Source organism: Pan paniscus, chromosome 13 (assembly GCF_029289425.2).
Source record: "Pan paniscus chromosome 13, NHGRI_mPanPan1-v2.0_pri, whole genome shotgun sequence".
NCBI classification, from domain to species: domain Eukaryota; kingdom Metazoa; phylum Chordata; class Mammalia; order Primates; family Hominidae; genus Pan; species Pan paniscus.
This window is the reverse complement of record NC_073262.2, coordinates 112,912,552-112,940,086: the sequence shown is the minus strand read 5'-3', so window position 1 is coordinate 112,940,086 and position 27,535 is coordinate 112,912,552. Positions and strand designations below refer to the sequence as shown.

The 27,535-nt window shown below is 34.3% G+C and overlaps 1 protein-coding gene across 2 annotated transcripts; it reads left to right on the top strand.

The window, feature by feature from the left end:
* The first annotated feature begins 1,154 nt into the window (after positions 1 to 1,154).
* Positions 1,155 to 26,474, top strand: MYL1 (myosin light chain 1). 2 transcript variants are annotated; one of them, XM_003806969.5, is made up of 7 exons: positions 1,155 to 1,681; positions 14,200 to 14,227; positions 18,156 to 18,299; positions 22,266 to 22,439; positions 22,870 to 22,947; positions 25,549 to 25,591; positions 26,157 to 26,474. In XM_003806969.5, the coding sequence occupies exons 1-6, from the start codon at positions 1,556 to 1,558 to the stop codon at positions 25,575 to 25,577; spliced, it is 579 nt and encodes a 192-aa protein (XP_003807017.1). In that variant the 5' UTR covers positions 1,155 to 1,555; the 3' UTR covers positions 25,578 to 25,591; positions 26,157 to 26,474. The 2 variants fall into 2 exon arrangements, with proteins under 2 accessions (XP_003807017.1, XP_057157574.1); XM_057301591.1 differs by lacking the exons at positions 1,155 to 1,681; positions 14,200 to 14,227 and adding exons at positions 13,099 to 13,172; positions 13,923 to 13,947.
* Positions 26,475 to 27,535: the final 1,061 nt, after the last annotated feature.

Genomic DNA, 27,535 nt, shown 5'->3' with positions numbered 1-27,535 from the left:
TTAGTTGTAATATATGGACAGAAATAGTGACCTTCTCCAAGTTGGTGAATGCTTTTATATCAGACCCAAGAAAGTGGCTAATTAATCTATATCTTTAAACACAACTATATTTAACAATTAGAATATGTGTGTATTTACACATACATTTGTACACATGTATGGATGTATATATACACACATACAGTAAATGTATATATGTATATATACACATACAGTAAATGTATATATGTATATATACACATACAGTAAACTTATGTCTGTTTGTATATATATCCTTTATATATATAAAATGTATAAATGTGCTCTTTTAAAACCCAAACTATTTTTTTAAACTGGTTAATAACTACTCATTAATTAAATATCTCACAAGTTAAAACAACAGAGATGAGAGTGGGACTGAGAAATAACTGATTACTAATTGTAACCCCCTCTCTGGGCAGAATTTACCACATACAAAATTATAAAGTGCCCATTGGTGGTCTTAAATTTCTCGATATGAGTCTAGCCTTGCAAACTGAGGAAACCAAGGACAGAAAGGGAAAAACTTTCAAGTTACCACAACTTGCACAGTGTTGATAGTTAAAGTTCTTTTCTCTCTTTATGTCTCTAAAAATGTATTTTGTCTCTCTAGTATGGACAAAAGATTTATGTGATAAATAATTAGACTTTACACCATTTAGAAAATAAATAAGTATCTACTTTTCTTGAAAGCTACTTTACTATTAGGAAAGTTGTTTTGCAAGAAGGTAAATCTTGCTGTCATTTCCATCCATTTGATATGCTTCATTAAATTATACAAAGAAAATTAAATTATAGGAAGTCATGTTGAAGTTTTTTGGCATAGAATTCACTACAATTAAAGGAGAGAAAGAGTGCCAGAGTCTGTGCTCCCTAGAAGGGAAGCCACTTTAAGACATGATGGGCTTTCCTTATACGTCTGCTTTTTTATTTTTAACCACCACCACCTCTTTGCTGACCAACATTTCCTTGCAAATTATGGCAAGGGGGGAGGAGCATGAGCAAAGGAGCTGTGTGAAAGTTGGTGATACTCCCTGCCAAAATTCCAAGTTGAAATGGAATCCTTCAGTAAAGTCTCTTAGGCAAGGTGGGAAAAAAAGATTTACAACTTCAGCAGAACTGTAATTCTACCAAGAAAAAGTACAGTCAATCTACCTCACTGTCACCAAAGGATCTGAAGCTGGCTTTATCATTTATCTTTCTCCTTTATATATGGAGGTGGGGGGGTGGGGGAAAGGAAAGAGAGTTAAAAAAAATTGATGAAGCCCTGACCCTTTAGATTCCATTTATAGTCTGAGCCGGAATGCCATCCCCCTTGACTAGAGAACTATCCAATCCAGCCGCATGTGTCAAGATTCTATTAGGCACTAAGTGAAATATATATGCATGCCCTTATACCGTTTAACACTCTGGGTCCATCTTCAAGACACTGGGCTGTGGATCAACCCAACCACCACTCCTCTTCCAAGAATCATTTTGACAGGTTCTTTTGGAGGAACTCCTTCTCTTTTTAACCCACCCTTTTAAAAAAAAAAAAATGGCACCAAAGAAAGACGTGAAGAAACCTGCGGCTGCGGCTGCCCCAGCCCCGGCACCGGCACCTGCACCTGCCCCTGCCCCAGCCAAACCCAAAGAAGAAAAAATTGACCTCTCTGCCATTAAGGTAACTAAATGGATGAATTGTTTGGTCACTGAAACATCTTTCAATAGTAAGGATCTCTAGGAACTTGCAAAGGCGTGTATTTTTCATTGAGAGGAATAGCATTATTTAGTGAGCTGGTAGATTATGAAGAAGAGAATCCTGCTTTAAAAAATGAATGCCAGCATATAATTTCAAAAATTATTAGAGTATGGTATCATATGTGAAGCCTGTGCTTGCTCTATTTTTTATTCTCAAGTTTCCATTTTCTCCTAAATTGCACTTTTACTGTTTAGGAGAAAAGTATATATGTTTAACAGTGTTGCATTTAAGAATATTTAAACCAGTGTTTGGGTTTAAATAAAATCTCTCTGGAAACCAGATCCCTTACTTATAACTACATCAAAAGGAACGTTTTAGCCACTACTTATTTCCAGAAGCTTAAAAACAGCTGATGGCCCGGTTGTCCTTTATGTATTTGACAGTTACTTTCCTTCTTCTGAAAAAGAAGATTTTTTGCAATTCAAGTTAATTCTCCCTTCAGCTTTGCCTAATAAAATTTGATACAACACTAAATGAGATATCAGTGCAGAAAATTATGCACTCAAGTGTTTCAGTGACTATAACTGTCATCTTGTTTATTTATACACAGTATTTAATTCAGAATTTGTGAGTTTCTTCTAAATGAAACTAACAAAAATAATTATAAAACTTGTTATTTACATGGCTTTTAGCTTATGTCATAGAGTATTTGCCTACTGATCTTGGACTAAGAAAAATGTGATTAATTATTGTGTTAACACTTTGCTGTGATCAAAGTTCTCAATTGCCAAAAGATTATCTGCTTTTGGAAAAATAGGTACGTCTGTTAACTTCCAGTGATGTGACTCATTAAATGTGCACCTTCTCTTCATTCACTGAATTCTGATTGGCTCATATTACAATTTGAAAATTTTTATCTAAGGAAACCTGCCTTATATGGAAAATCAATGAGCAATAGTACCCATGATGTGAACTTTTCACTTAAGCCAAAAGTTGTATGTGTAATAAATCTCAATTTTGCCAATTTACCATTGTTTACTTGTAACTATGATGCTGACCCATAAACAAACATTTTCATTGACTATTTAATATAACTATAGAATTTTTTAAGTCCCAAAAATATTTAGTTAGATCACCCTTAGACATTATGTAATGAAGTTAAATATATTTATAATTTATATAACATTCCAATTAAACATGAAATTTTGTTTAAAGTATAAGTAAATTATCACGAATATTTAATCTTTAGTTTGTAGGTATTTGAAGTATTTGAAAAAATTGGTCATGGAATATAATATTAAGAACTATTCTTAATGGATATCCATTTAGGAGGACAAAAAAATGCATGTCAGGTCTTCTGATAAATGTTTTTCTAACTTGAGGACTGCATGCATACAGTTCTTGAAGAGGAAACCAAATTTTTCATCTCCAGCAATCCTAGTTAATGTATCCTTTATAGATGCATACTGTCTACATTACACAATAAGTGAGATCATAGCCATGACAGTAATTCTGATTGTCCCTCATCTTTAACTCTGCACTCTGTAGTAACATTAGAGATATGAATCAGTGTCAAAGCTAGTCCTTTATTTATTGTGATTTATAAGACAAGGTTACCTGTTTGTATCTGGTATTACAAACTTCTGTAAAGAAAAGAAAATGTACCTCTTTACCTAAGAAGCAAATGAAGTATCTAACTAACGAAAACAGGCATTAATTTTCTTCCCTGAGGAACTGTGTAAGAATGAGTACATAAATAAAAATTGTTTGGCAGGTGAGAGATCTCCAAGAAAAGACAAAACATCTCTTTTCTAATCCAGAAATTAAGCCAATTACTTGTTCATAGTCAGCAGAGAAGCAACACTTTTCAGAATCTTGAAAATTTGTTTATTATTCTGTCAATATGTTAAATTGACATATTGACATTCGTCTGTCAATATGTTAAATTGAGTTGTACAAGCTTAATATTGTGTAATATTGTGAGGATACAATATAAGCTTACACAACTAAGCAAAAGAAGGAAGTACCCCTGGAGTGTCTCTATGAGAATTGGGTATGCTCCATCTTTATTATTTCATTGCAGAACAAGAGATGTGATGGATTCTAGTAAGGGACACAAATCAAAAAGAAGTTAAATAAATCTGGAAGAAACAGGAAAAAAAATAACCTTTATCTTCCATTCAGAAGGCCCATTTGCAACAGAGAAAAAAAAGAGAAACAAATGGAAACTAACACACTTTTGTAAAGAAATGTAAATGTCTTCAATGCTTTGCATTCATTAATATGAAATAAATCAGTGCATATTTAGATGTATTCTAGCATGGCCAAAGAAAGTGATACAACTCAAGAATTTTATAAACTTTAATTTTATCCCAGGAGGTAACAGGCCTAATTAAAACATACATTAAAACATTTTATATTATGATGTTTTTAATCACTTAATAATGTTTCTAGATATATTACCTCATAAAAGCTATACAATTTTTTCAAGCAGAGAAAATGAACTTTGAAGAAATTAATAGAGCTGTTATATGTATTCATTAACTTTCTGAAAATTCAATAAAGAACAAAACTTAATTGGATTATAAACTTTCTTTCATAAATCAAAAAAGATTAGAAACTTAGCTGTCCTTTAGACTTTGAGTAATGCTGTAGTTTAATCATAACTGCCTTTGTGTAGTACTATAGTCATAGCCATGGTAAAATTTAATTTCTCCATAAATTAAATACTCCATAGTATTCCCAGCTAATATCTATGTTTCATATTGTAATATACTACATTTAATAGCCATATATTTGATTCCCCCATAAATCTTGAATAATCTTGAATATAATTAATTAGTTTTATCAACTTCTTAAATGTGCTTTCCAATCCGATTTCCTGGTTTGTTAGTTATTAGTTTACAACATTTCTTCAATTGTTCTGACACAAATTTTATGATACTCTCTGAAGGAATGCTTACTTGATGTCCAATCCTAATGGATTTTCTATGAGTGCCCTTTTCAACAACAAAGTACTGTTGATATTTGAACACTAAAGTTATTGTCCTCGGTGGTTCTAAGCACTCTTTGCCTTCAGAGAGCTAATACTCCCAGTAATCCAGAACAAAAGAACACAGCCTAAGAGAATCACAGTTACAGGAATTAAAACCCAGCATAAGTATGGTTGTAGGTTCAAAAACAAGAATACGCATTGCTCAAAACTGCAACCAAGCAAAATAATGAAAGTAATAACATAACCATGTACCTAGATTGTAGATCTTCAATGTGTAAGTGAATTTTCTGCATGATGCATGCATTATATGTCAGTATTGCTGTGAGGTGATAGGATTGTGAATCATGTCTCTCACTGTGCTGTTTGAGTTTTAATTCTCGTATTCACCACTTAATCAGGTCAGCCCTGACTAGATATTGTGAACGATATTATAAAACGTGGTAAAGGTACAGAATGCATTGACAGAAACTACCAAATAACGAATTTTGCATCAACAATTGAGCACATGCTTGGGAAGATTTAAACTTTCAATTTAATATGTAAGGTAGAAATCTAATGTTCCCAAATACATTTACTTACTGATGGGTATTCAGTGGAGGCAGACAGTTTTATACGCATTATGGCACCCAATTTGTTTTGGCCCAGGTATAGGATTACTTTTGTTCATCTGTAAGTTCTTTTTTCTCATTTCCAACAAAGCTAATATAAATCCAGTTTCCTTTAGAAGAATTTCTGAGAAAAATCAAATGAAGTCATGTTCCACAAAAGGCTCTGAAATCTATAAAGCTTTTTGTAACAATAACCAATATTCATTGTGAATTTGCTCTTTGCCATGTTATCTTATTTAATCCTCACAATATTACACTGAAGTTATTGTATCCACAATTTAGAAGTAAAGAAACTGAGCTTAAAAGAGGGTAAGTGCTATACATATGATCAAATAAGTAGTTAAGTGATGGACCTAGGGTTTAACTTAGCAAGCAAAATCCAGAGTCAACTGTGTTAACCATATCCAAAACTACCACCCTTATTTATAAAAAGTAAGTTGCTGTTTCTAAGAATGTGTAAAGGAGCCCTTTTTACTCTTAAGGGTATGAGGTAGAGTGGTTTTTATATTGCCCTGCACAGTCCTGTGTAACCAGAAGAGGGGATGACAGACACATCAGAGCAAGTTCACCAAGACTTTTGACCTTGACTGTTCACTACTATTCTGTTCTCCATAGCTTTTCCCTATCTTAGCACCTGACAACTTGGGTGTTTTGTTCTACAGAAGGAGGGTGAAATATCAGGAATCTAGAAATATTCCTGCCCATTTTGTTCCATCTTCCTATAAGATGTTGTAAATGGAAAATGGATATTTTTCAAATGCTATTAGATATAATGAAACTGAGTTTTTTTTAGTAATTTTGGTTTTGTTTAATTAAACACATATACATCAAATATGACCTTCAATTTTTGCTATCAGGCTAATATTCTAAGGAGGGTATGAGATCTCTATTTTGTTTACAAATAAACAGCATTATTTAAACTGGAAATCCCAACCTATATTCTTTGGGATGGTATGCAGAAATACAATGCCACATGTACAATATGATAAAACCTTAACCCTAACTACTCTGAGTAAAAGAACACATGTAATCAATTTCTAACTCGAAAAACATAGGTAAAAATATGTATAGGTTGTTTCTAACTTTTCTTTACATAATCTTAAAAGTCTGTTTTCTTTTACTCTGGCCTTTTAATAGTTCAAATTAATTTTTAATACAACTGTAATGGTAGCCAATTGCAATATTAATCCACTTGCAGTGTAAATATAACCTCAGGAGAAAATCAGAAATTATTTGACACTATCACTAGGTATCACTATCACATTTCCTCTTTCAAATGTCTGTCTATGCTGTAACAGAATAGAACAGGTGGAGAGAAGTGGGAAAATATTAAAGGGCATTTTGTAATTTTCTCTAGAATTATATTTTGATGGATAATGTCTTTGAAAGGAAAATGCAGCTTTGAAAAGAAGAGATATGTTCACCAATTAATAGTGAATAACAGTTTTAAGTAAAACTAAATATTTGCAAGACAAAGAGACCATAAAGTGACTGTGCCAAATTTAGCTCTCGGCATTTTAGTGCTGCAAATGAACCCCTGGCAAGTTGTTTTTAGAACTCATTCCATAATTACCTAGTATTAAGCACCATCTGACTCATGGTGGAAAGGATTATATTTAGTCTGCTGATACTACACTTTCTTCTGCTGCTCTTCAGACTGAAATACTTTTCATATAAAAATAAGATCTTCTGTGATTTGTTTCTATATCAACTTCTACAGCTTGTTTCTTACCTCAAAGCAGAATTTGAAGGGCAAAAATTACAAAATAAAAGTAGAAATGGCTTCAATTATACTAGTTAAAAGGTATATTATATGGATGATAAATTCTGACTATTCTGGTCACAAATTAATAACAGTGAAGTGAAGCCAGAGAAGAAAAGTATCCCTAAAGATATAACTACATCTTATCAACTTTATACTCTTCCTTTCACTGTGATAAAGTACCTAGTAAATGCCCAGTGGCATATGTCTCCTGTTTATAAAAAAATCCAACTGGCTTGAACATGGTGTTATGAAGTTATGTTTTGTTTAATTCCTGTTTAACTAAATTACTTCAGACTAATATTACCTTTGAATGTTTAGGCATCCTTCCTTTCCCATTAAAATGAGTGAGTTGAAGTAGATTCTACTGACAAAAGGATGGAAAACTTACAACATTGCAGAAACATAAGGAATCCTAGAAATCGTGCAGTAGAATATTTTGTACTGAGGAAACTATAGCCTAGATGAGAGAAGTTATTTCATCAAAAGACACATGATTTATGATAAGAAAGCTAAAACAAAATTCCCAATCTGGCTCTCTTTCCACAAGTTCTTGAAGTCTCCAGGACGGCAATGCCAATATTCTTATCCCTGCTGTCACAAAAGGAACTTTTATTCCAGACAAATAGGAAGAAGCAGATATTTATGTCTTAAAACACACACACAAAGAATTTTTTAAAATAAAAGAATGAACAAAAACACAACGTAGGTTTTTAAGAAATTGCATGCAAACAAATGCACAAAGGAGACAAAAGTATGGCCAGCTCTCAAGAAACTTTAAATTTCTTTATCAATTATTAATCATGAGAAAGCTAATGAGAAAACTGAAAAAGTATAACAGGTTGTGTTTCTAGATTTTTATTAAAATTAGCTTAGACCTCTCTTAGTTCCTGTAGGTCTGAATTGTTTTATTTTAATAGTTGAGTTTTTGCTCTTATGTGACTGAATTCAGTTGACTGATCTAGGACTTCATAGCACAAAATTAAGGATTTTATCTCAGACCAGATCAATTTATGCAATCTAACCACCTAATCTCTCTTATATTGCAGAAACTGGGCTGGTACCATATTCTCAATACTCTTAATTTCCCCTGTTTATACCATATTATAGTAACTAGAATATATATATATTAGAATATATTTTATATATATAATATTATATATATTATATATATATAATATATATTCTAGTTACTATAATATGGTATAAACAGGGGAAATTAATATATATATAATATATATATATACTAGCCTAAGTATATCCTATGTTGAAGTCAAAAATGCAAAAATATTTATTTCCTTCGACTTGAGTTATTCTGAAGCACAAAACTCCTAAGAGTTCCAAAATAGTGCTTTTCCTGGCCTTTTATGGTGGTTCCTAGAAACTCTGTGAGATTGGAGTGAAAATTAGGTAAAGTTTAAGGATTTATATACATCCAGGTCTTTGGTCTCTCTGCCAGGCGTTAAATCAGAGAGCACACAGCAGTGTTTTCTTTGATTGAAAACTGGCCCTGATTATATTAGCTTCTTTATTTAGCCTTTCTAGTCATTAATCTCCATTGTATGTTGCAAGGACCATCAAGTTCTTTGAAGAATGTAGTCCATGTTCCTTCCCAGGGCATTTTCCCCCAGTATTCGACATTACATGTCTCCCCAATTATCTTTAATTATAGCTCTTCTTCTTTTACTAAGGCTTAACCTACATCAGTTCCAGAGCCTGTTTGATTAACAGCATTTTAATATTTTTTCTATAACTCAATTCTTTGTTAGGTTGGTACAAAAGTAATGGCAAAGCCGCAATTACTTTTGCACCAACCTAATATATACATTATCTGATGTTTAATTAGTTAACTTAATCTCATTATTACTATTAAAGATGCTTCTCAAAGTAAAAAAGAATTTGTAAACATTGTAATAAAAAATTTTTAGTAGCAGTATGTTGTAGACTACTGTTACCTAAATCCGACATCAATTGATAGCACGAATCATAAAAACGTGGAATGTAACTAGTTTACTAAGAGTCTAAGCAAATATGTAGGCTAGAATATAAAAGAGCCTTAAAAAGAACAAATTGGGGATTGGAAAATTAGAAGTCCAGGTCAAAAACATTGATATAAAATCTAAAGGAAGGTGCTACAAATATAAAGGTACATAAACAATAATTCAAAATGAACATGCTAACTTTGAGCAGGTGAAGTCTTTTCCCTCAGGGTACACAACATTCTAGAGGAGAAGTTTATATTTGAAGGGGGAGCTTAGGATATACATGTTCTAATAATTTTAACTTAATGAAAATCTATTGAGCTTCAAATATAGGCAAGGTATTCTATAGAAAGTTATGGAGGGATAAACCGTAAGAATAAGGCAAGGGAAGTGCTCTATCGGAGACAGGTTGGGGTAGGCTCACATCCAGGTCCACGTCAGGAACAAATGACTTCGGGAATGGCCTACGCTCCCCAGTTTACAATCAGGAAGGTTAAAAATTTTTCAGTGGGATGAAGAGCTGGGTGATGTTGAATACTGGGGGAAACAGAGAGGAAACGTTTCTTTCAAGGGAAACAAATGTTATCAGGGCTTGTCACGTATTTAATTTCTAAAAAGAAGCAATGAGAGGAGAGCATTCCAGAGAGAAGAAAGGTAAATCTGATCTTTAAAACTAATTGATGACATAGAGAACTGAAGCCAAAACCAGCTGACATTGTGTATTCATATTACACAATTAATTTACCTTTGTTCAAAGGACTGATTACCCCATCATGATAACCCCAAGGAAGAGAGAGAAGATAAGTTTTGTCATTTATAAAAGTAAGCCGGACAGAAGAATCGCTTGAACCTAGGATGCAAAGGTTGCAGTGAGCCGAGATCACACCATTTTACTCCAGCCTGGGCAACAAGAGCGAAACTCCATCTCAAAAAAAAAAAAAGTGTGCCAGAGGAAAAAAATCGGATTTCCCATTTATTCTATGAGCACAGAATCTAGGTCTTCTAGTTTTTAAACTACAATTTTTTCTCTAGACTATACTGTAGCCTTCCCTACGGTTGTCAAATAAAGTGCTCAAATATTTATGTTGATTCTCAGTAAGTACCAAAAAAATCTAAATGCATTCTCTATGTGATAAAGGTATGGAGAAAGACTAGGGTGAAACAGTTAACAACTGCATACCACTTAACTGCTTCTATTATAATAATAACAAACTTCATAGTATCCAAGTCATTAGAAATAGCTTATTCATAACATAAATTCAACTTTTTTTTTTTTTTTTTTTTTTGAGATGGAGTCTCGCTCTGTAGCCCAGGCTCAGGTACAATGGTGCGATCTCAGCTCACTGCAACCTCCACCTCCCGGATTCAAGTGATTCTCTTGCCTCAGCCTCCTGAGTAGCTGCAACTACGGGTGTATGCCACCAGGCTCAGATAATTCTTGTATTTTCAGTAGAGGTGGGGTTTCACCATGTTGGCCAGGCTGGTCTCAAACTCCTGGTCTCAAGTAATCTGCCCACCTAGGCCTCCCAAAGTGCTGGGATTACACGCATGAGCCACCACACCTGGCATAAATACAACTTTTTTTTTTTTTAATTTTTTTTTTTTTGAGAGAGAGTTTCATTCTTGCTGCCCAGGTTGGAGTGCAATGGCACGATCTCAGCTCACCGCAACGTCCACCTCCAGAGTTTAAGCAATTCTCCTTCCTCAGCCTCCCCAGTAGCTGGGATTACAGGCATGCTCCACCACTGCCAGCTAATTTTGTATTTTTAGTAGAGACAGGGTTTCTCCATATTGGTCAGGCTGGTCTTGAACCCCCAACCTCAGGTGATCCGCCCGCCTCGGCCTCCCAAAGTGCTAGGATTACAGGCATGAGCCACCACACCCAGCCCTAAATACAACTTTTAAACTTACTTTCCAGTTTACTCAATAGATGTTACATAAATTAACCATATTTTATATCTAGGCAAGGACACTTTTTTACCTGAAAAAAATTATTAAATATGAAAATAATTATGTTTAGTAGGGCAATTTTGATGGTTAATTTTGTATTATTTATAGTTATTAGCTCAACTAATGATATATGCTAGTTCTCAATAATCATAAGATGATTCAAATTTAATAACGTAATTACATAAATATAATTACAAAACTAAAAAAGAACACAAAGATAACATGGTAGGCTCTGATGCTTTCATTTATGTCAAAAATTATAAGATTCCAAATCTTGTAATATTCAAAGTTACACATTTCCACCTTTGTCTTTCCCTTCCGTTTCCCCCTAATGATTCAAAGCATTTTTAATTTTTCTATTAAATTTCATTTCCCAATAACCTTTCAAAATGTCAAGCTATTTATGAAAATGTTTACCTACATACTAATAATTTTAAAATTGTATTTTCAATCTTCATTTTGGAACTCAAGATTCTATGAGATTTTTTTTCCTACTTATAAACTTAGAGCCAAAAGTGATATGCATATTAAATGCTGATTTCTTCTGAAATGGTTTCCGGAGAAGCTACAAAGTATATGTCTTTCTAGAAGGGAAGACTTCATGTTTTTTGTGACCATCCCCCTAAAAACAGTTGCTGAAGCAGTACTCAACTTACAATTAATCTCCAGTATACATTATGCCTGTGAGCTGCTTTAAACATGTAGAAAACTGATAAATATTTTGTGTGAACTTTAGTGGACATCCTAGGAGGATCTTTTCCTGTCCACTTTTCCCAGTACCATTTCCAGAAGGGAGTTGCCCGCTATTTTCAGGTAAGCTACCATGAAAACCCATTGCTGGCCAATCCCCTAGATACGTTTAAAATTCTAAAATACAGTTTGGTTGGACAAGGTGACTCATGCCTGTAATCTCAACAATGGGCAGGATGATGGCTTGAGGCCAAGAGTCCAAACTAGCCTGGGCAACATAACGAGACCCTGTATCTACAAAAAGTCAAAATAAAAATTAGTCGGGTGCAGTGGCACATGCCTGTAGTCCTAGCTACTCAGGAGTCTGGGGTGGGAAGATCACTTGAGCCCAGAAGTTCAAGGCTGCAGTGAGCTGTGATTGTGCCATTGCACTCCAGCCAGGGTGACAGAGCAAGACTCTGTCTCAAAAATAATAAAATAAAATAAAGTACAATTTTGTATTCCACAAGCTCTGTCATGCATTCTTTTGGCTTCTTGGTCTAGGGACTAAGCCATAGAGTGTTTGCCAAGGCAGAAGTAGAAACAGAAACAGCATGATCTAGTAAGAACTTATGTGTAGTTAAAAAAAAGTGTATAGGATGAGAGTAAAAGAATGTAAAAATGATCTATCAGCTTTCCTGCCTAGAAAAACTTCTGAAAATAAAAAAATATGACTACTCAGCCATTATAAAGATAACAAGGAGGGAAGAAAATAACCAGACCTAACGTAAGGAGACTAAAGGAGAATGATGAAAAGCGGAGATCAAAACTATTCCTGGCTTAGATTATGCTTGCAAAAGAGTGATCTTTAATTGGAGATTGAAAGACCTGACCAGATTGTCACGTGGGTGCACTCTAAGAAACATGCAGAATGTGCATGGCCTTTTCAAGTCCTCTGAACTTTACCATAAAGGACAGTACACTTCAGAGGATGCTCCTGCTATAGCAGTTGCCATTTGAAACCCCAAACCAGTCCCATCCAAAAACTTGCATTAATACCAAAACTTGCTGACTAGAAGTTTGCAAAGTCCACTGTCATCAAGAGAAGGGTCTGGCCCAAGACCTTAAAGAAATTCTAAGCTCTTCTGCCATCAAACAAATAGGAAGCTTCTTAAAGGAAGATGCTCCAAGAGAACATCTTGGCAATAAAGACCATAAAAGTACCGACAGGCTTCCATCTCACTATGGCTGTCTACTCCAAGGTTCTGGTCACCTAAAAATAGCTCTCAGGGTACAGATCCATCTTTCCCTTTGCCCTAAGAAAGCTAAAGAACTCTCCAAGGGGTGTGGCAACTTATCTCTGAAACCTGATGCTAGCTGTGAGGTCAAAGCTTGCCCAGAAATAAAAGGAAGCCTCAGCCAGGGAGGACCCCACTCAGGGACCGGAGCAGCCCTCAACTCACTCTTCAGCTTCCCTGCTGTGTTGCAGCCCAGCCGCTCCATCATGGTGGGTCCTATGAGACAATAATTTGTCATTTATAGGAGAAAATAGATAGAGGATATGATCTTATTGAGAAGAAAGATAGGCAAAGAATGAAACTGAGGAGAGAACATATTCAATATGAGTCTTTAGTATCTACTTTTGGGTTTTGTTGAGATCCATTAAAGATAGGAGAAAATAATTAGAGCTGTTTATCAGCTGGAAAAATACATCTTCCAAGAGCTGTGCTTTATGCTTCACCAACTCTTGCTGTATCACATAAGATTCATTATATCTAAATTTAGAAGAAAAAAACCTGTAGCTACAGCAAAATATTATACATTAAAATACAATCCAGTGATGCTGATAGCTAAAACTAAGTAAACTGCTTTTGATGCATTGGGTTTTGTATACTATTTTTTTAAGCACTGGTTAAATAGAAGACAGACTTAAGGTAGTCTTTTTAATGTGTATATCTGTACTTTAACACCGTGTATCTTATTAGACATATCTTAAATATACTGTAGATTATTTTTCTAGGAAGTATTAAATGTAGCATTTAGTTAAATCATTAAAATACAGAAAGATATTCCCTAATTATCTTTTGCAATAGCTTTTTATGTTCCTAGATTCAAAAGTATCCTAAGGCAACCTTCTTATGCCAAGACACCTACATAGTTTCCTAAAAATCTCAGAGCAACCAGCACTCATTCTTCTGTCAATGCATTTGAAAGAGTACTAGTTTTTTTTCTTTCTTTCTCTTCTTCGCCACTGCAGTCCTTCAGTGCTGACCAGATTGCTGGTAAGTGAATTGAGTTTCTCTGCTACAGATGTAGGCACAGCACTGCCTAGTTTCTGCAATATTACTTATCTTCAAGGCATGTTACACTATGGCTTAACCTGTTAGTGTCCAAGCTACGCCTGAACTCTGAAAAGTAGGCTGACTTTTGGAGCTTACTTTGAAGATTACTCAGGGAATGAGCTGGATACAACTAAAAATCAGCACATTTTTGTTTGGTTAAAACATTCTTTGTGGTCAATTTCTTTCTAACAGATCGAGTTCTCTAAGGAACAGCAGGATGGTAAGTTTAAAAGCTATGGTTGTTAAATGTGCACACTCATAAAGATGGCATGTGTGAAAACCAACTCCCTTGGGATGAGATTAGCTCTTCCTAATTATCCCCACTGGTGTTGCCATTCTGAATATAAATTGCTCTCGATCACTCTAAATATAAATTAGCTCAACCTGAAACCCTTGCTGATACTCAGTAATCAAAGGTTTAACAAACAAAAGATAAGCACCACAAATAGGCCCTTATATTTGCTGATATCTAAATAAAACCAATTTGATACAATAGATAATACCATACATATATATATATATATATCCCAAAAAGATGTAGATTTTAGATGGCTAAATTGCTAATATAATCCTTAAAGAGAGATTTGACAAGTCTGAATTGTCAATTTGAAAAACAAAATTGATTACAAAACTGCCCAATTACTAAACCTATATCATTTCAATGGATAACATAGTGAGTTGTAGAACAAAAATGAATTCAGAAACAAAGAAGAAGGATTAATTTATCATAGAACTGTAGAAGGAACATTAAATGTGTCCTGGTTTAACCCCTCCCTGAGATATGCAAGACAGACTCCAGAGAGGTGACAGGACTTTCTCAATGACTCAAAGAATTAGTGATAGGAGCAAAATCTGACATTAGTTTAAGTTGATTAAAAATTTATTTTATAAAAACAATTACTAGCTAGGAGACTCCAAACTCTTAAGATTCAAGAGAATCTGAATAGTTTCCCTAAAAAGTCAACCTTTTCACCTTTGGGTCTTTGGATCCAACAGATCCCATACTCCACAGGAGCTTGATGTTTTCATTAGGAAGTGCAGGGAGGAATGTTTTATGGAGTGAAAGAGTCACATATCTAAATGAACTGAGACACAAATAAACCTATAGATGGAAGGAAGAGAAAAAATTAGCTTCAAAATATTTTATAAATTAGAATATTGGTCATAAGTAGTATGTCTATATTACATATATTATGATATGAAAATATAAATAATTATAATTATAGGTGATTAATAAGAACCTATTCAAATACTCAGTTCTCTACCTAAAGGATTCCACATTCTTCAAGTCTATTTCTGCATCTGAAATAGTTCATATTTGAACATAAATTGAGAAAAAGGGATATTTACTGTAGTACAGACTCACATGCATCTGTATCATGGTTGATGGCCTCATGTAGACAGATTAGATGATTTGGTGACTCATAACTCAAGATTATTTGAAATTATACTGTGAAGGACTTTTTTCTCATTGAAAACAGTTGGTGATTCTACCATAATTTGTTTGATTTTTAATGCATTTTAACTAGTGATGCTGCTACATTTTCACCTACTGCATCCCAGTCCTCTCAAATAGCTAATTTACAATTGTTGTGACAAAACTATTGTAGGATCAAGCAATGGAAGACTTAAAACCCCTTGCAAGGACTCAATGATTTAACGTTGAGCATTAAACCTTTTATTCCATCTGTGAAATAGATTTTAGACACAGAAGTTCAGTAAACATGGGTGTAGTGTACTGTTTTCTTTGTGGCAGGAAAACAAATGTAAGCATTTTAAATTATGTGGAAAACCTATAGTTTCTTAAATGAAAGCATTCTTTAGTTTGTTTCCTTGTTTAGTGGTTAAAGAATTTTGTTCATGGCTGCTCTATTGGAATCTATCACAGGATTGAAGGAAAGGGTGCAAAAACTGGAAAATTACAACATTCTAAAGGTCTAAGTCTTGTGCTCTCCAGTAGACACTAGCCACATGTGGCTATTTAAACTTTAATTAATTAAAAATAAAATTTAAAATCCATTTTCCTCACTTGCACTAGTCACATTTTAGTGTTCAAGAGCAACAGTTAATAGCCATCTTTTTGGGCAGCCCAGAATGACAACAATTCCATTATTACCAAAAAGTTCTAGAACAATACTGTTATAGACCAGAAGTTAGCGAACTTTTTCTTAAAAGGCCAAATAGTAAATACGTTAGGCTTTGCTGCCAGTATAGACTCTGTAAAAACAACTCCACTCTGTCACTGAGGTGTGAAGAAAGCCATAGACAATTCATAAAAGAATGGGAATGGCTGTATCCGAATCAAATTTTATTAAAAAGAAACAGGCAACCAGCCCCTGGAAAATAGTATAACCAGCCCTGGTATTAATTCTTCAAGAGAATAACTAAACTTTGGGTTAAAAATCTGGGGTAATAAAATAGTGTCTTTCTGGTCTCTGCCTTTAAATCACCAAAAGTGTTAATGTCACAGTGATTCTATTACAGCCCATAAAATCCTATTTCTACTTCGGCATCTGACCAGGGTAATAGTGAGCCTGCTGAGCAGTCTGTCCATGAAAGCCTGAAGCCAGTAACAAGAATAGTTCAGTTTCACATGTCCCTTAGAAAGATGAAAAATAATATTTGACTAATGACTTCTCAGTGCCTGCAGCAAGTTTTTTAGCTTAGGGAATTGATCTGTAGTCAAATTGCATAGAATTCGAGGGGGAAGTTTTAACAAATAATGGTAACATGATCTGTAGTGAATTGTGAATATAATGTCAGTGCGATGTTAGATTAGGGGAGGGAGGAATAGCAAGATGGAATACTTTGCTGAGTAATCTATCTAGACAGCACCTTTTGATCTGAAACCACTGATAGCCTAAAAAAATGCTTTCACTTCTACCAATTTATTCACAAATGATTTTTTGAGTATTGTTGATATTAACTGGAAGTCATCAGCAGTACTTTTGGGTTTCCCAGAAAATGTAATCTAGTTTATAAGTTCTAATTAAAATGGTTGTACTGGCCCCCAGATCCATAGTAGCACCCTTTCTGTCTTTGATATACATTTCTAAATTTTTTGTCACTATAATTTTGAAAGTCAAGCCAGTTCTATCAAAAGAGAATGATTAAATTTAGAGAAAGTCATCAATACAATGATTATAATTAGAATAGAGAACACTTTAAAATATGTATTCATAAAAGAATGGGAATGGCTGTGTATACTTAATACATACACGTACACACAATGAATTGAGCAAACTGGGAAAATGTGACTAAAATTGATGGCGTCTACCAATGTGAATATCTTGGTTATGATAATATAATTTTGCAAAATGTTACTACTGGAAGATACCGGGCAGAGCATACAAGAGATCTTTCTGTATCATTTCTTACAACTGCATGTGAATCTATAATTTTCTCCATAAAATTGTAATTGCAAGGCATAGCGAAATTCTAAAGCTGATATAGCAACATATGTCATATGTATTATTTGATAAAAGGGTAAAGTATAAAGAGATTATCACAGCAACATACCAAAACAAATATTTCTCCTTCTGAACTGATTATACGAGGAGCCTAATAGAGTCACACATTAGTTAATAAACTATAGAATGTATAGATTTGTCTCACCTTTCTAAATTTTTCCTGAAAAATAAAGTTATTCCTGGAGAAAACTGGTTAAAGGGATAACCTAGGAAATTTGTACCCAAGAGGAGGTTTTTCTACATAATTTGAAAAGTTTGAGTTAACCTCACATACCATGAGCCTGATTGAAAATTTGTTCTTTCTGAAATTTTGTTAATCTTGTTAATTATATGAGAGATTATTAAAATTTCTCAAGGCCTTAGAATTTTTTAACCCAATCCAGGTTTCCAGGCAGGTAAAGGAAATATGAATATGACTAGGAGCTCCAATTTCCATATCTGATTAACAATAACAGGCAACTTAAAGTTGGAAATGCTGTTTTAAAATAACCCTGAAAAGAAATGCTAAGTTTTTGCCAATGATATTTGGAGATACAAAAAGAGAATCCAGGATAACAACTTGCATAGTTGGCAGAAGTTGTAAAACCGAAGAGTTTGAACTGAATTTTTGATAAGGTTAGGTTTAATTAATAGGTTAGAGGAAGAAAAGAGCACTCTAATGCTTCTTGCTTTTTGCAGAATTCAAGGAGGCATTTCTCCTGTTTGACAGAACAGGTGATTCCAAGATCACCTTAAGCCAGGTCGGTGATGTCCTTCGAGCTCTGGGCACAAATCCCACCAATGCAGAGGTCAGGAAAGTTCTGGGAAACCCCAGCAATGAAGGTAACCCATCAATTTTTCCAAGAAGTGTGGAAGTATAGGGAAGTGTGTAGCAGTGTGTGTGTGTGTGTGTAGTATGTGTGTGTGTGTAGTAGGTGTGTGTGTGAGAGAGAGAAAGATTGATTTAAAAATGTTTCACATAATAGGGCTCAGTTTATTCTTGATTGTGGTAAGTGTGCCTCTTGGCCATAGAAAGTCTCAGCTTTTTTCTTTATAAAATAAGTTAAACTTCCTTTGAGAATTTGCAAGCATGGTAAAATGTCATGCTAATATCTAATGTTAAGCATTAGATATTAGAAATAATACCTAATGCTAATATCATTTCGAATGTTCATAATTAAAGGCTAATGTAATGAAATAATATCCAAATCTGCACATTTTTTCAGACTTCAAATCTTCAAAGGCAAAAACACATATTGGCAAAGATGTTAAATATGATTTAAAACACTTTATAAACAATTCTGAGTAAATTCCAGTGGCACAGTTCTAGAGAAGTTCTCCTCTGATAAAAGCTGTGGAAATGAAATTGCAACTTTGTCAAGCAACTGAAAAATACATGCTGACTGCCATGTGCTCTGTCCTTTGACACACTGCTTCTATGAGTGGACAGAAGCAGGGTGTCAAAGGACAGAGCACAAGGATAATCCTAGGAAAAAAATCAGTGATAAATGTTAGTGGCAAAATTGCAGAAGTCATTTACTCAATCCAGAAATCCAGCCATTATTCTAGAATAAGGAAATTATTTTTAATCCCAATGGTTTTATTGAAAAGTATAATAGTCTAATGGAAAATGATACTCAAAACAAACAAAAAAGACAAGACACATTTGCAAGTTGTTTGACAAGGGATTAATATCCAAAATATGTAAGAAACTCAACAGCCAAAAAAAAAAAACCCACGAATAATCCAATAAAAAAATGGGCAAATGAACTGAATAGACATCCTTCAAAAGAAGATATACAAATGGCCAACAGATACATTTTAAAATGCTCAATATCACTAATTACCAGGGAAATGCAAATTAAAAACCACAATGAAACGCCATCTTACCCACTTAGAATGGTCATTATTAAAAAGACAAAAATAAATGCTGTGGAAGATGCAGAGAAAGGGGAACTTTTATATACTGTTGCTGAGAATGTAAGTGCAACCATTGTGGAAAATAGTACGGTTTATCAAAAAACTAAAAATAGAACTATTATATGATCCAGCAATCCCATCACTGGGTATATTTCTAAAGAAAAGGAAATCAACATGTCAAAAAAAGTCTGTATTCTCATGCTTACTGCAACACTATTTACGATGCCCAAGATATGGAATCAACGTAAATGTCCATCAACAGATGAATGGATAAAGAAAATATTTTATATATATGTATATATATATATGTACACACACACACACACACAATGGAATACTATTTAACCATAAAAAATGAAATTTTATTATTTGCTGCAAGATGGATGAGCTTGGAAGACATCATGTTAAGTAAAATGAGCCAGGGATGGAAAGATAAGTCTACATGTTCTCACTCATATGTAGAATCTAAACAATTTTGATCTGGAGAAGTGGAAAGTAGTGCTTTCTAGAGACAGGAAAGGGTGGAAGGAATAAGAGATAGCCAGAAGTTGGTTAATAAATACCAAAGTATAGCTAGATTGGATGAATAAATTCCAGTGTTCTGAATAAATTCTAGTGCTCTAGTCCCTCCTGAGTAACTAAGACTACAGATGTGCACCACCACACCCAGCTACTTTTTGTTTTGTTTTAGTTTGTTTTGTAGAGATAGGATCTTGCCATGTTGCCCAGGCTGGTCTCGAACTCCTGAGCTCAAGCATCTGCCCGCCTCGGCCTCCCAAAGTGCTGGGTTTATAAGCGTGAGCCACTGCGCCCAACAGAAACCTTATTTTTAAATGCCACTTCCCAACTTACCAAACATCTATCTTTAACGAAGAGAGGAGGGAATAAGAGATAGCCAGAGGTCAGTAAATGAATACAAAATTATAACTAGATTGGAGGAATAGTTCTAGTGTTCTAAAGCACTATAGGATGACTATACTAGCAACAATTCATTTTCAAATAGCTGAAAGAGTTGATCTTGAATGTTCCCAATACAAAGAAATGATAAGTGTTTGAGATGATCGGTATGCTATTTATCCTTATTTGATCATTACACATTATACACATGTATCCAAATATCACACTTTACCCCGTAAATACATACAATTAGTATGTGTCAATCGAAAATAATTTTTGAAAGAGATACAAAACTGAAGTTTTTCAAGTAGATATTCAGGCTGTTTATCTTTGCCATTAGGAAACAGAGAGAGGGGTATGAGATAACAAATAATCTTTTTCTTTCCCTTGACAGTTGAAAATTCTTTGGTGACCTTCCTTTGTTAGAAGAAAACTTGATTTCAGGAAAACTCAAAATCAGCCTGCTTACTTCATTTTCTTTGGAAGGAAATTTCCAATTACATCATGTAGAAAAGCCAAGAGCATGAGATAAAGTGAGCAAGCAATAGGGCAAACCCTATTTTTATTTTTTCTTTCTTTCTTTCTTTTTTTTTTTTTTTCTGAGGCAGGGTCTCACTCTGTCACCCAGGTGGGAATGCAGTGGCATGATCATAGCCCATTGCAACCTTAACCTCCTGGGCTCAAGCAATCCTGCCTTAGACTCCCAAAGTGCTGGGATTATAGGCGTGAGCCACCACACCCAGCCAAACCTAATTTTAATTTTTTTAATTGATTTATTTGAGATAGGGTCTCACACTGTCATCCAGGCTAGAGTGCAGTGGCATGATCTTGGCTCACAGCAACCCCCACCTCCCAGGCTCAAGCAATCCTCCCACCTCAGCTTCCCAAGTAGCTGGGGACTACAGGCATGTATCACCATGCCTGGCCTTTTTTGGTTTTGTTTTTGTTTTTTTTGTAGGGATGGGGTCTTGCCATGTTGCCCAGGCTGGTCTCAAACTCCTGAACTCAAGGAATCCACCTGCCTCAGCTTCCCAAAGTGGTGATGTTACAGGTGTGAGCCACTGCACCTGGCTGAAACCTTTAAATGTCACTTTCCAACTTAGCAACATCTATCTTTAATACAATTATTTGGTAAAATACTCACTTATTCAGCATTCAAATTTAATTTTTTAAATATTACTCAATGTAATTTCAGTGTAAAAATATAAATTGCATGTAATAGAAATATAGACAAGTAGTAAAAAAAATTCGATTTGGTGAATACATAACTTTACCCATTTGTATACAACTGGATAGTATAAAATAGACTGTCCAGATTTTCCATGAATAAGATTTACCTTGTCAGAAGATAATAAAGTCCTATCGTCTCCTGGCCTCTAAGGTACAAAGAAGTCAGAAGATCACAAAATATTTGACACACACTCTCTCCTTGTAAACTGCTTAAATTACTTAAAATTTAAAGAAAGGGAAGGCCCTCAAAAAGCTGGGGACAAAGGTGGAATATGTACTAAAGCTAAGTTTTACTGTATTAATCCACTAATGAGTTTGTTGTATCTCAGTGCATTTTTCTATTGCTTGCAAGTATTTATGGGAAATATTAAATGGACAATACTAAAAAAAAGCTAACACTTATTAAGCACTCAGTTTATACTAGATATTCTATTAAACTTTGCATTCATTAGCTCATTTAGTTCTCACAATAACACTATTAGTTATCTCTATTTTACAGATGATAACTTGAGGCAAAAAAGGTTAACTTGTGCACTGTCAGAGTTGCAAATGGTAGACTGGGAATAAAAGCTCAGGAACTGCAACTCCAGACCTCATGCCATTAACTATTACCATATTCTTGATATTTTAGCAATTTACCAGCTGAAATTTAAGCTGTGTGAAGGTTTTTCAGATAACCTAGAATAACTTTTCAAGTTTAAATTGTGACTCAGAGTTAGTATTATGGTAGCTAATAACCCTCAAAATTGCAATTTCTTACAGAGCTGAATGCCAAGAAAATTGAGTTTGAACAATTTCTGCCTATGATGCAAGCCATTTCCAACAACAAGGACCAGGCCACCTATGAAGACTTTGTTGAGGGTCTCCGTGTCTTTGACAAGGAAGGCAATGGCACAGTCATGGGTGCTGAACTCCGCCATGTTCTAGCCACCCTGGGTAAGGGAATTTATTTCAGTGGACTTAGTGAGACAGAATATATAGAAAAGAACATGACAGGAGAATCATGTCACTACCAAAATAGGAGGAAAGACTACAAAGGGAAAATGGGGAAAAAAAATAGTCAAAAGTTAATGACCATTTCAATTGGCCTCAGTGGCAGTGAGTTTGGTGAAAATGTTAACTTAAAATATTGGTAATGAATAAGTAAAGGAAAGCATGGTAGTTCTTATAGGACAGTTTGTATGACAACAGATAATGTGTATTTAATTAACTCATTCAAAAACCAATTAGTTGACAATATATTAAGTACCAAAAGAATGGGAAAGTCACAGTTCCTATATGTCAAGAGTTTAGTCTCCAGAGCCCTTGGTGGATTTGGAAAATATCACGTGGCCTTCTTTCTGAAAGGAGAGTTTTGTTTCATCAGGTGAAAAGATGAAAGAGGAAGAAGTGGAAGCCCTGATGGCAGGTCAAGAAGACTCCAATGGCTGCATCAACTACGAAGGTAGAATCAATGCTCACTGGTGGTTACAGCAACTCTTAACTGATCAGATTGATGATGGGCTCCTTTTGAGCTTCTTTTCCTCTTCCTTCCTTATTGACATACATATGACAATCAATTGCATGACTCTAAAAAGATATGTGAGGATCTGAACATACAAATAACATTTATTCCAGTGTGTTTTAGCAATACTGTGCATTGTTTTAAAGCTTAAAATGTGTTTTCACATATATCTTTTGTTAGATCTTCAGAACATCCCTATGAGTTAGACAGGACTGATGTCAGAATCAAATTTAATAGAATATTAAACTTGAAGAAATCTCAAAGTCATTTACTAATATGAAGCAATTATGAAAATGAAACTTCGGGCCAAATAGGTTTAGTTACTTGGTGAAGGTCAAATCACTAATGGCCAGGCTGGTGGTAAAATTTACTTCTTTTCCTTGTCTAGTGTTCTTGCTTACATGAAAGTCAGCCCACAGTTGCCAATTGTTTAATTCCTACTACCAATTTACAGCAGCTTCACCCAGAGGGTGTGAAAGCAATGCTCTACAGAAAACAAAGATGCATAATATAATTTACAAATTTAAAAATGTTTCTATCCCCAAAGAGAATGAATCAAGTTACATATAAATAAAGACAAAAAGAGAAAAACAAGAGAAGAGAATGAGAGGGGAAGAAAGGAGAAGAAAGGAAAGGAGGGAGAAGAGGACAAAAAGAAAGGGCTTAGCCAAGCATATCTTCACTGACAATCTTGATTAAACTTCACTTTTTTCCCCGTCAACAATTCTTCACATTTGGCTCTTACCGTAAATACACTCCATAGAGAATCATTCAATAAATACTGTTTTAACAAGTGGACAGTCATCTAGAAAATAAAGTCAAATCTGAATTTTATGCCAAGACAAATTTCAAATAATTTACATGTGAAATGTAAAAGCTAAAAACATAAAGAGCACAAAAATCACGGAAGAATTAATTTTATAACTTTGGAGTGGTTACGTTTTTTCTAACAGTGACACAAAAACAAGACGGCACTGAAAATCTTGACAAATTTAATCACATACTTAAAAAAATCTATATGGCAAAAGCCACCAAAGCAAAGTCAAAAGACAGCAAACCAGAAAAAAAAAATTCAATTAATACCAGAAAGAGCTAATTTTCCTAATAAAAAAGAACTACTACAAATTAATAAAAGATCATATCCAATAGAAAATTAGCAAGTACATGAACAGACAATTCATAGGAAATAAAATAAATAAAATAAGATGACAAACTACATTAATAATTTTTAAAAATGCAAATTAAAACTACACTGACAGCTGGGCGTGGTGGCTCACGCCTGTAAATCCAGCAGTTTGGGAGGCCCAGGTAGGTAGATCACTTGAAGTCAGGAGTTCCAGACCAGACTGGCCAGCATGGTGAAACCCTGTCTCTACTAAAAATACAAAAATTAGCTGGGCGTGATGGCACACAGTAGCCTGTAGTCCCAGCTACTCAGAAGGCTGAGGCACGAGAATCGCTTGAACCCGGGAGGTGGAGTTTGCAGTGAGTGAAGATCGCGTTACTGCACTCCAGCCTGGGTGGCAGAGCAAGACTCCATCTCAAATAATAATATAAAACTACACTGAGATATCATTTTTCAATAAGCTGATTGCCAAAGATTAAATGTTTGGGCACACTTTGGGCTGAGGAGAGGGTGTGGAAACAGGCAATTTCATGTATTACTGATGGGAATGCATGTTGTTAAAACCCCTAGGTGATGGTGTGGTACTACTAATTGCAGCAAATCTACTTCTGGAGAGATTTAGTCTCTAGATATACTTTCACTCAAATGAGATGACCATATATAGATGGTTATTCATTACTGTGCTGTTTATAATTGCCAAATTTTTTTTAACAATTTAATGTCCATCAAAGTATAATTTCATCAACGTATCAATGTGAAAACAATCGAATGTCTATCAATGTATCAATGTGAAATTCTCTGCAGCCCTAAAAAATAGGGACACTCTTGTGTACAGTTATAATATCTGTAAGATAAATTATTAATTGAAAAAAGGAATACAAAACAATGTATAGAGTATGCCATTTTTTGTGTAAAAAGATTTTTAGAAACATATTTATGTGGTCTTGTATATGCATAAACAGCTCTGTCAATTTAGCAGTAAAAAGGGGAACCAGTTGCCTAGCAGACAGTGATGGGAAACATTTTGTTGTTATATACTCTTTCATACGTTAAAGAAAATATTTTAACCATAGCTGGGCACAGTGACATGTGCCCGTAGTCCCAGCTGCTTGGGAGGCTAAAGCAGGAGGATTGCTTGAGCCCAGGAGTTTGAGTCAAGCCTCGACAACACAATGAGACCCTATGTTAAAAATAAAAATGTATGTGAATGTACCACTTATTCAAAAAATTAATTTGCAAAATCAGGGCAAAGGTCATAAATCCACTACTAAGAATTATGAGCTATACACACCTTAAATACAAAAGAAAAGAAACTACTGTTACAGCTAAAAATAGGATTGAGCTAACTCATTAAACCTCTCTTTTATTAAATTCGACTGTTTCCTAACTCTAAATTGTCTATTTTGCTCCTACAGCTTTTGTCAAGCACATCATGTCTATCTGAATGGAGCTCTCAAGGTATATACCAGTTCTCTCTTTAATATTTAAGGCTTTCTTGATATTGTGTTTTTTAAAACTTGACAGCTTCAGTTTATATGCTATAGATTAATATTGATTCTTAATTACGAGATATTTATATTAATTAGAAAATATTAATGCCTTGAAATGGGTTATTTAGAAATAGAGCATTTTTGTACGAGCATATAAGCAAAAACCTATGAGGTTTTTGCTTCCATTCATAAATTCTATCTTTGTGACTGTACTGCAATTATGCAATGGAGACTCAACAAACCAGAGACTAGTTAATTAATTTAATTGGAACAGAACACTAATAAAAGCACAGGCAAACGTTTTTTGGATAACCAAAGTAGTTTTTAACAGTTTCTGCTCTAGAAAACCGTGTTATAACAGTCCAAATTCAAGCACTTGCAACCAGGTTCTTACAACTAGGAAATGGCTCATCTTGTAAGTGCTGGTTCACTTTGCGCTTTTTATTCTCTTACACTTCACATTATTTCCTCCTCAGTTTTCTTTCTGAAAAGATGCAATCAATATCTAATTCATTTTCCCTTTTTCTTTACAGAACAAGCATTGTTTAGGAAGACTGGCTGGAAACTTATTTTAATCACACCCATGACAAACTCTCCAGATCTGTTTACCATCATTCAGGAAAACAAAGCAATCTGGACTGTTCAAGACTGAGCAACTCCCTGAATTTTTATACATCTTCAGTTTTTCTCTGAATTGAATTCATACCACACAAACAAAGTGTCTGCTGCTCTAGATGAGAAGAATAAAATATTGACAATCTCAAATCCAAGCACCATTCTTTATTATCTACCATGAATCAACAAACATTCTTAAAACAATAAATCAATAAACAATTTTGGTCAGTCTGGAATGTTCAAGTCACATTGCATTTTTATTTTCTTAATGAAAATAATTTTTAAAACTTCAATTATTTTGTTAAATGCAGAGAATATTGACAAATTATAAACTTTTAAAAGAAGAAATCACTGAAGTCTACATAGCAATAACAAATTGAATAATAAAGATAATCATATGTTATTGAAAAAGTAAAATAGAAATCTGAGGAAATTCAAACTGGATAAGAGACATTTTTATAAAAACTATGCAGGTAATTTAAAGCGAAAACAGGTTTCTTCGGATTTGTGTAAATCATTTTGTTCATGGCTTGATCTATTTCACTTCTAGTGACAATCTGGCCTATTAGAAAAGTCTAGCAAGCCCTTGATCCTTCTCACTTAATGTCTTCAAGGATAAGATTTAAAGTGACCTTTCGGCTATAACTTTTTAAAAAACCCTCTGGGATGGGATTGTTGCTTAAGAACTCAAGATCCTGTTTATTAATATTCTCTCTCCAACTATGATTCCCTCCCCTTTCCATGTCCATGTCCCAAAATATTAGTTCAATCTTTTAATAGATGTCAAAAGTGGTAAGACAAATTAACGAAACATTCATAGTGTAAACTTTATTTCAGAATGCTATCACCTGTCACTTTTTCTTTAGAACACATTCTGAGGGTAAAAAAATTGACTGTTTAGAAGAGATGAGTGGTAAATACTTCTCCATACCCCCCTAAAAAGATAATTTTAATATATAGTATTATAAAATATTTGAAAAGTACCTGCCTGCCTATAGATCTTTGGAAGCTGGAACAACTTTCTCCTGATATTGGGAGCTTCAAATCAATGTGTTCCTTCTGTCTGGCAAAGGGTCATTCAGATTTCAGTGGCAGAACTTTAACTTCAACCTCTGCTTTTGTAGTCAAGATGATGTTGCGACATTGAAATCACTCTTTTAAGGAAAATGCACTATAGTTTCATGATCTTTAAGGCCAAGTTTACCTCAGACCAGGAATTGGAAATATCACAGCCTCATCTAGCAGAACTTTCTGTGAAAAGGAAAATCTATATCTGCTCTGTCTTATATGGTAACTA